Source organism: Hipposideros armiger, unplaced genomic scaffold (genome assembly GCF_001890085.2).
Source record: "Hipposideros armiger isolate ML-2016 unplaced genomic scaffold, ASM189008v1 scaffold_646, whole genome shotgun sequence".
Classification (NCBI taxonomy): Eukaryota; Metazoa; Chordata; class Mammalia; order Chiroptera; family Hipposideridae; genus Hipposideros; species Hipposideros armiger.
Genome location: NW_017731996.1, coordinates 44,710 through 55,043, shown reverse-complemented (window position 1 = coordinate 55,043; position 10,334 = coordinate 44,710). Strand labels below are relative to the sequence as shown.

Genomic DNA, 10,334 nt, shown 5'->3' with positions numbered 1-10,334 from the left:
CCAAAGATATGAAATCTGAATCAAATCATGAAGAAACATCATAAAAAAATCAAACTGAGGGACATTCTACAAAATAATTAACCTATGTCTTTAAAAAGTGTCAAGGTCATGAAAGTCAAGGAAAGACTGGACCTGTTCCAGACTGAAAGAGACTCAAGAGACACGACAACTAAATGCAAAATGTGATTCTGAATCAGATACTCTTGCTACGAAGGACAACTGGAGGAACTTAAGTAGAGTCTAAGGATTACATAGTACTAATGCATCAATGTTAATTTCCTGATTTTAATGGTTGTGTAGTGTGTATACAGGAAAATTTCCTTGCTTGCGGGAAATGTACAATAAAGCATTCAAGGGTAATGCAACATCTAATTAGCAACTTACTCTAAAACAGTTATGGGGGGAGAAGTTCTTTGTACTATACTTGTAACTTTTCTGTAAGTGTAAGATTATTTTAAATTTAAAAAATACTTAAAAAACATTATGATAAATCAAGGAAGACATAAATAAATGGAAATACCATTTTACAGACTGGAAGATTCAATATTATAACATTATTCAAATTGATCTATACACTAAATGCATTGCAAATTAAAATTCCAAAAGGTATTTTTGGAATTTGTGAAACTGATTCTAAAAAACAAATACAAAATGGTACAAAAAATAAGAATAGCAACAGCTTTCTTGAAAAGAGAAAAAAGTATTCTTAGACCATTTACTCTATCAAACATGAAATCTTATAAAGCTACAGTAATTAAGAAAATGTGGCATTGGAGTAAAGATAAATAAACCAAGGAAACAGAATAGAGCCCAGAAACAGGGCCATTCACGCTCGATTTGTGACAAATGTGGCACAAATGTGGCAATTAAGTAAGGAACAATCTTTCAATAAATGGTGCTAGGACAACATGGGGGGAGGGGGAAATGAAACCTGATCCTACCTTGTACTATACACAAAAAAATCANCATTTCAAATAACCAAAAAATGGGCTGAAGACACTCTATTTCCATGACTTTGAAAACAATTCTATGGCAAGAAAGAGGATTAGCAGTTTGGCATGGACCAAATGTCTCCGGGGACATTTTGGATAGGACAAAATATCCTGCAAGGAGAAAAGAGAGTCATTCCGAAGGCATGTGATTTTAGGAGCGCAGAAGGTAAGTGATGATTTTGCCCTCTCAGCACCCAAAAGACAAATCTGATGGCCACGTGGGCTCATTTCTTCACCATTCTGAAAAGCTGAGCAGAGAGCTAGCTCAGAAGGTCTCAAGTTAACTTGGTAAAAGACAAGCGTACTAGTTCGCACTAGTCTATGAGCTAAAGAGTATCCCCTTTCTAAAAAGGCCCCTTTACCAGCCTAGGAGCTCCCACTCTTACGATGTCATCTAGATGTTTTTTGTTCCTTTTCTTGAAACCTGTGCTAGAACTGTGGCCACAGTTCATTAAGGCCATGAAGGTGAACTAACCTGTGGATAATGAAAGCTTGGGAGATTGCAAAACTGTCCTTGGAATATACTCACTACTCTTTCTACAAAATATTTTATTGTATCCTTCTAAATAAAGAAATTAAAAGCTGAAAATAAAGTACACAACTCTTTGCTACAAGATGGGTGAAATGGCTCTGGGTTGTGTACTTACTCTTCATTTTAGAAGCTCTAGCTCTTATGCACTCTAACTTTACATTAGGATTAGGAAGTTAACAAATGAGTACTATGTGTTTATCTCTAAAGAAAGGGTGTGGGAAAAACTATTGCTTTTATTTTATACACTTCTACATAGTTTAAAATTTTTTAGAAGCACAGCTTATGTCATTATTGTAGTTTTTGAAAAAGTCAATCCTCATTATGATTTTTATTTTCTTCTTTATACTAGACTGAGCTCTGTAAAGGCAAGGAAGTATGTCATTTATTCACAATTATATCCTCTACAACTAGTATAGTGCATGGAACACTTGAAGTATTTGATATTTACCAAATAACTTTTCTAAAATTATTCTCTATATGATCTGAATTGAGCATGCACTATTTAAGATTTTTTAACTTTATTTTTATAAAGAGAAGGTAGGAAAATATGTAAGTTCTAAAAGATTTCCATAAAAACACACACTTAAAACAAATTTCTGGCAGTTAAAAGGAATAGCCTTTTGCATCTATAAAACCGTATCATCTGTTTAGTTGTTTCCCAAGAATTCAAGATAGATGGTCCACTACTAGTAAAACAGAATTAATTTAAAAAATGAATCCTAGAATTCTAAGTTCCAGTTTAGGAGCCAGAGAGTGTCTGCATCCAATAATAACAAAGTTGGCAACAGGCCTTAGGGGAATTTTCCTTTGTTATAGGAAACCCAAGTAACAGGCTACTTCTCCAAACCATTTTACCTGTAGAAGAGGTGACACATCTATACTGCAATCATTTCCTCTGGGAAACAAAGAGCCTCAAGGGAGAAAAACAAAACATTTACTTTTCTACACGATATAAAAATAAAATCTAATGAGGCCAGGGGAAACAATACAGTGGTAGTAAACAGATCTTTATATATCGAGAAATTGAAATGTATGTTTAAAAAGTGAATCTTCAGTGAAGTAGCTTAACACTCAAGAAAAATACTCAAGGGTCCGGCTGAGTGGCGCGTTGGTTAAGAGCTGGCTTGGGATGCCAGCTCTGAGCTGCAGGGTCCCTGTTCGGATCCCACATGGGGGCCAGTGACACTGCCCTCTACAGCTAAGATGGTGAACAATAGCTCAACCTGGAGGTGGGCTGCCATGAGTCGCCGGTGATGGCATAGGCTGCAGGCCCTGCTGCAGTGGGCTGCCATAAGCTACCGTGAGCGGCTGACAGCTGGTGTGAGCTGCCAAGAGCCGCCGTGAGCGGCCGTCTAGAGGCTGGCGACCGATCTGCCTCGCCCAGGAAGAGCGCGATGATAATACCAACATGGGCCAGTGAAGCAACGTCCTCCACAACTAGACTGAAGAACAAGACGACAGCAACTTGTCTGTTCCCCTCCCCCAATAAAATCTTAAAAAAAAAACAAACTCAAAAAATTTCTATTAATCTTAGTTACCCAGTAAGACATACAGCCATTATAGCAAAGAGGGTAGATTCAAGGTCCTAATGCTAAAGATTAATTTTTCAGCTACTCTCCTAAATTGCACCTTAAATACTAAATTTATGTTTGTGTATTACAAAAGCTTGACAGACATGTAATTATCATACCAAAGTATCTAATTTTGAAAAAAAAGGCTTCAGAATGGCTCGACTGTTTTTCTACCCTCAATAATGATTTGCAATCTGAATTTTATCACATCTCCTTTATGGGTAATGATGTTTTATCCCCAGATTCAATGGTATATCTGGTGAGGTTTCTATCAGCCCTCCTCCCTATTCCCCTCAGCCATATTCTTATACAAGGTATCATGTCCTTCTCTCTAGGGACTTGAGATCAAAGCCAATGGATAGTGAACAAATAGTAATGGGCAAAAGTTATAAAATTACAAGATAGCAGCAATGAAATTCAATTTGATAACCACATAAAACACAATTTACAGTGGCCTACATAAACTTATACATACGGGACAGCTTCTTGGCCCAAAGAATAATCACAGAAGCCATTTAGTATGAAAAAAAAGTTTTAAACTCCAACTCATTTATAGCATAAAAGTAAAAAACTTAAAGATCTGTACTACTCAATTAGACATCTACCTGAGTGTTTTCAAATTGGGATCTAAAATGTCTCTACCACAAGTCTCTGTCTTCACTTGTGATAACCTATAAAAATTAGTAAGATGCTTCTAGACTTACGATAAACTATCTTAAGTGAAAATATCATTAAGTTGAACCTGCATTCAATACACCTAACCTACTGAACATCATCACAGCTTAGCCTATCCTACCTTATGCGTGCTCAGAACATTTACATTAGCCTACAGGTGGGCAAAATCATCTAACACAATGAGGACACTATGGAGTATCGGTTGTTTACCCCAGTGATCATGTGGCTGACTGGGAGCTGCATCTCGGTGCAGCTGCCCAACGTCACAGAAGAGTGTCATACCACATATCACTAGCCTGGGAAGAGATAAAAATTTGAAGTAGTTTTTACTAAATGCATATCGCTTTCACCCCATCATAGAGTAAAAAAATCGTAACTGGAACGCAGTCAGAACAGATAAAAGTGGCAAGATGACAGAATCATCACACTCTACACAGTAGTGTATGCATGCTGAACTTAAAAAGAATCTATACCTATCCCCAATAAAGTTTTTTTTTAAAAGAAAAAAAAAAAGAATCTATACCTGATAGTCAGCACCAGTTTCACACTGTAAGTAGTGACCCACTTTTAGCAAGGCTGTATCATTCATCACATTCATGTTAATTTAGATTTTATTGCTTTGCCCTTCGTTTGTACTTAATTTGCAATTTTCTTTTGGAAATATAGTTAGTTCTATAAGATCTTAAACCTAAGAAGTTCTATACCTAACTTTACATTTGCTCACATTAGATAACATTATGATATAATACTTTATATACCGGTATTCTGTGCTTGCAGGAGTTTTTTCTAAAATGGGGCCAAAATTTACTCAAGTTTATAAAGCTGATTTACACCTGTATGACATCTGTACAAGCTGCTATAATTCATTATAACCTATAAAATAGAGGATACTACAAAACTTACAGAATGTAACATCCTAAGTCTTCTCTCAGTGATCAATCCATTGCTTGGCAATATCTCAGCCTTTGGTTGGTACTAAAGCTTACTAGTGTAAATAAAGGTTCTGAAAGGTTTCCCTCCATTAATCAATATCATCGAATATCCACTGAACACCTCTTACAGACTAACAAGAGGGGATTAAGAAGCTCAGCAGCCCCTCTGACCCCCTTTCAAGGAGTATCCTAATTTAGTTGCATGTAAATCTGTGAAAACATACAAGCTAACATACAACAAGTTTAGAATGACTACTAGAAGCTCAACTTCCATAGGAATGGAAAGGAGAGATGATTTTACAATAGTTGTCTTCTCCCATCCTCAGACTATCCTGATTGCAATTTGCAGATACCTACAGATGAGCAGAAACAAGAAGAAAAGGAAAAGAGGAAAGATAAAAGGTAGAAGAGATGCTCTAGATGAATTTATAGTTAATCAGAATGGAAGGAGTAATGGAATTAATATGTATTGAGTATCTTCTATGTACAAGGTGTAATATGTTAGGGATATTATAATATCTTACCACAACTACTCTTTGAGGTTTTATATCTACTTTTAAAGATCAGAAAACTGAGATTTACTTACCCCAGGTTACACAGTTAGTAAGAGGGCAGAGCCAGAACCCAAGTCCTGGTCAGCCAGACTCTAAAGATAGTAGTCTACTATACTATACTGACTCTTAAAACCATATTTAACTTTAACAGTGCCTGATGGGGCTTGCACAGGTACTATGGGAACATACTATCAATAAGATAGGTTCTCTCCCTGGCCTCATGAAACTCATAATCTCAAGTGGGGGATGAGTTATATAACATTGTATTATTAAGAGATAATGCATGTAAAGCCTACATAGTTCCTGGCACATAAGAAGTGCTCAAATATTAATTGCTGCTACTATTATTACAAAGCAGAATGTTATATGAGCTACACAGAAGTGGAAATTACAGCAGAGGTTAAGGAGGTAAGAGACTGTTTTTCATTATAGTGATAAGAAAAATACAGAATGAAAAGGTAATATGTGCACTGAATCTTGAATAATTGGAAAGGATATTATAGGGGCAAATTTGAGGTTTGGGATGGTGAGGACTTGGAAAGAGCAGCATGAGTAGAAGCCTGGAACCAGGAAAGATCTCTATGTGGAGCATCAGGAGATGGAAAGGAATGTTGGGGTCAAACCAAAGACAGCCTGAAATTCCCTAATAAGTTTTACTCCTTCAGGCAAATGTAAACCATTAAAGGTGACACAGGCCAAACACAGGGCTTCTCACTATAAACACTCTAAGTCTCCTTTTCCCTAGTGTTTTAGCTCAGTAGCCCCTGGTTATAATCATTTTTCAAATCAGTTTCTTAATCATCAACAATAGATTGTTTGCAACTTGAATCAGAAATCTCCTACCCCTTGCTTTAGATAATTACCCTAAAGTTTGTGATTAATGTCTATTGACTATAGTCATTGTGGCCCAGCGTTCTTTCCAGGCCTAGCTCCCAGGTGAACAATAAATGAATAACCAGTTAAACAAGAAGAAAAGCCAGGCTCCATGAAGCTGAACACACTTTTCATCACACAGTCACCCTGTGTCAATGGCTTTGAGTCCTGCTTCTTGGGCCAACACTTTTAACTCTATTAACTAAAACCTATCTCTCCTCATCTAGGGGCCATTAGGATACAAGTGATGCCCCACCAAGACTTCCAGTACCTCCCAACCACAGAGGTCAACATGGTCTTCCAGGTGGATCTCGAGATCCCTTCCTCTCATCTGAGATCAGATACTGCAAGAGTTCCATGGAGCAGGAAGCAGATACAGAAGAAGAGATTTCCTGTCCCTCAACTTCCCATAGATTTATGGGGATCACGTCTCTCAAGAGGAACATAAGGCAGGCAGTTAGAGACAGGAAATGGGTCTCTGAGATGCCTGGATATGTCAGGTAACATTCCTGCACGTCCAACCTGGCCTACGAGAAATAACCGCCCAAAAGACCTCTCCTGTCCGCCCAAACTTTCCCTTGTTTACCACAACCATTAGCCATTACAAGGAAGCTGAAAGATACAAAATACCTAACTCGATCACTCACACCTACACTGTAAAGGCTGCAATGACCTTTATCTCACCTTAGCCTCATTATACCATCATTATAATATCATATATAGTAGGTACTTTTATCCTCCTCGTTTTATAGATGAGGACACTGGACCTCAGAGAGAATGAGTTCAATGTCAATAAATGTAAGTGTGGCACCAGAGTCAGGTTCTTCACCACACTTCACTATCTCTGGGAAGAGACTCTTTACCTTTTTGTCAGTCAAATTAACATTTAATTACATATTTCTAAATGTCCTATCCTCTGCATGCATTAACTTTAGAAAAAATATATAAAGAACTCTTCTGTATTACACATATTTTAAAATATAAAAGCTATTGGAGTCTAAGACTTCTCAAAGTTATCTTTCTCTTCCTGTTATTCCCAAAGACATGTAAGCTCTCCTCTTAACAAAAGCTCGTAAATTCCACAATTGGATCCAATTCGGTTCCTGACCTTAAGGATCTGCATCCTAACTGGGGAGGCAAGACCTATATAACTCATACGCTTTAAAAGATAAACAAGGAGATGGCAAGGACTTAGTGAGTTGTGCAATGCGTAAGTCATTCAGGGGAAAGAGATCCTTTTGAATTTGGGGGCATGGGGTCAGTCAGGGGAGAGAGACTCCACAAAAGAGGTTGGTTCTGAACTGGGTTTTGAAGAAAAGCGGCAGTATGCCAAGGCAGCGTGGAGGCAGACGGCGTTTTAGAGAGAGAGAACATCATGCGCGAAAATGTGGAGACCAGAAATGAAGATGTGTTCACAGGAAAGCAAGTGAGCAGCAGCACTCTAATGGAAGGTTTATGCAGAGGTATAGTGGCAAAAATGTCTAGAAGAGCAATCTGAGAATAGATCATACAGAGAATTGAATGTCAGTCTAATGAGCTGTGGAGAGAATTGCATCTGCCACATTTCACCTAATATATTTTTAAAATGCTTATCTTCATATAATATTGAATGTCAACTAACTGAGAAATAAAAAAAAATTTTAAACAACAAACAAAACACTTATCTTCTTAACAGGATCACAAATTTGCTGAAATGATGCTACAGTCATTTATAAAACTGCCTAACTTAAAAAGAAACCTATAGAAACTATGAAGTTGCTTTTTAAAAGCATAGCTCATAGAGTAACTTACAGATCTCCTAGTTCAACTAATATTCATTACTTAGTCTCTTCATAACCACATCCTCGAATGATGTTTTTTGAGCCTGCTTTTCAGCACATTCAAGTGATAAGGAGCTCACCATCTTGTAGGATCTGAGATGCCCTATCCTACCTTGTCTAAACAGGCCAATTCCTGGTATAGGACACAGGTTAAGTAGAGAGAAAGGATTATGAGACATCAGTTTTCTATAATTCAATCCTGTAAATCAAAACAAAATTCTCTATATGCCACAATATAAGCTCTTTCAATGGGAGAATATGCGTAAACATAGAAAACTATCTTCAGTATGGCAGAGCAGACATTTAGTGTTTTCGTCACCCAGCATCTTTCGTTCTCTATTCTGACTTTGCTGGGGTGGGGGTAGGGGTGGGGGTGGGGTGGGCGCACGCATCTTCTACCCTATCTGCAATGTGTTTCTGGTGAGGCAGATGACATCCCAGCTCTAGGAGTAGAGCATATGACTGTAAAACTGTGATTGGCCAGGATTGGGAAAATGACTGAAGCTAAGGTGATCAGCACTATACCTATCAATCCTATCATGGTCCAGAAAGAACAACAGCCTCCTACAGACTTGGAATTCCAATGAGGGGAGGTCGAAATTATTGCAACCATTTACCACCACCCTAAAGGGAGAACCTAACTAAAAAATGAAGCCACCCCGGAAGCATTGGGACCAAGAAACAGAGATGGGGGGTCTGGGTCCTCAAGGCATTGTCTAAGCGCCTACTTCAAACCACATCTAACCCAGATTTGCTTCTTTTCAAATCAGTTTGGCTTTTTTTGTTCACTTTCATCCCAAAAGAGTATTACCCATAACATACATTACCAAATCCTATAACAAGAGAAGTAGGTCAACTTCTCAGGTGATCCATTATCAATGCATTATTATATAATTTGGTTACACCAATATTCAACTATAGATACTAAACTTAAAAAAGGAATCTACGTAGTACATTTTAACATAGCATTTCACTTTCAACGTTGCCCTGAACTATCTTATTTCTACACAAATATCAGTATTGTACCCTATAGAAAGCAGAAGAAAATGACCATAACTTTACTACATAACACTGTAAAGGTAAGAATAAGCAACTCAGGATTTATAAGTTTTCATTACATCATCTCATAGTTACTTTTAAAAAAAACAGAAAATAACAAAAAACTAATGAACTATCCATCCAGAAGCCATGTAAAGACTTACTTGAAGCTGAAGAGTATGTCGCAGAATGGTTTCTTCTAAGGCATGGATCCACTTCTCTCGCTCATCAGCATCACGAGCTGGAATAAAAGATCATCAAAATTAAAACCTTAATTTCTACAATATTGAAAGTAAAAATTTTAAAACACGATGTTAATAGAAAAGGTTTTCAGTTGTGCCATTTCCTTAATAGGTTTACCCTTTTATCTGTTCCAAATATGCAATCTATTTGTAACAATTTATAACAAAGGAATAACTGTGTTCAGAAATAGCAGGCTACCTTCCCACTGAAAACAACTAGAAAAGATGCAATAATTATTTTTTAAAAAACAGTTGAAGGCATCAGAAAACAACTAACATTAGAGTAATTGAAAATCATCCCACTAAGAAAACTCCAGGCCCGGAAAGTTTCAGCACTCTGTCAAATATTAAAAAAAAAAAAATACTAATGCCAATTTACATAATACAAAGTCTTCCAGAGAACAGAAAAAGAGCACTCCCCAAATCCTTTGTAAGGCCAGTACAACTTGGACTTTGATACCAACCTGAGAAAACTATTAGGAGAAAAAAAATTTATAGGCAATTTTAATGCAATAACACATCTTATAACACAAAAATCCTATACAAAACATTAATATGTTACATCCAAGTTGAGTTTATTCCAGAAATACAGGTTGGTTGAACATGCAAAAATTAAATCAACATCCAACAATATGAAAATACATATGAACAAGGTTATTCACTGTAACGTTGTTTATAATTTCAAAATAATAGGGAAAAACCTAAGCACTTATACAGAGAAGAGCTTGAATAAATCACAGCGTACTAGGCAGGTATAAAAAAGAGAATGAGGAAGATCTCTTTGGAGTGATTTGGAGTGATTTCCAGATACACTGTTGAAAAAAACAAAGTGTGCTACCTTTAGAGTAAGAAGGAATGAGATATAAGAAAATATACATGCATCTACTTTTTTCTGTATGAAAGAATGAACTAGAAACTAAAGAGACTGGTTACCTACAAGGCATAGGTGGGAAAGGCTGGAAAGCAAGGGAAAATGGGAAAGCATTAGTAGGGATACAGAGATAGTGATACTTCTCTGAATTTATCTTTTTGTATATACTCATACTATTTAGAAATGTTTCACGTACTCTCTAAAAAAAAAAAATACCAGCAAGAAAGAAAGAAA

At 36.8% G+C, this 10,334-nt stretch overlaps 1 protein-coding gene across 10 annotated transcripts in view; it reads right to left on the bottom strand.

Annotated features, from left to right (window-relative positions):
- Positions 1-10,334, bottom strand: part of OSBPL9 (oxysterol binding protein like 9) — a 108,974-nt gene that overhangs the window by 62,906 nt on the left and 35,734 nt on the right. For all 10 annotated transcript variants that reach the window (XM_019625949.1, XM_019625945.1, XM_019625948.1 and 7 more), the window contains exon 2: positions 9,152-9,228. Coding sequence is in view for 6 of the 10 variants with exons in the window: in XM_019625936.1 (XP_019481481.1) it covers positions 9,152-9,228 (77 nt within the window). In the remaining 4 variants the exon portion in view is untranslated. The remainder of the gene's footprint in view (positions 1-9,151; positions 9,229-10,334) is intronic.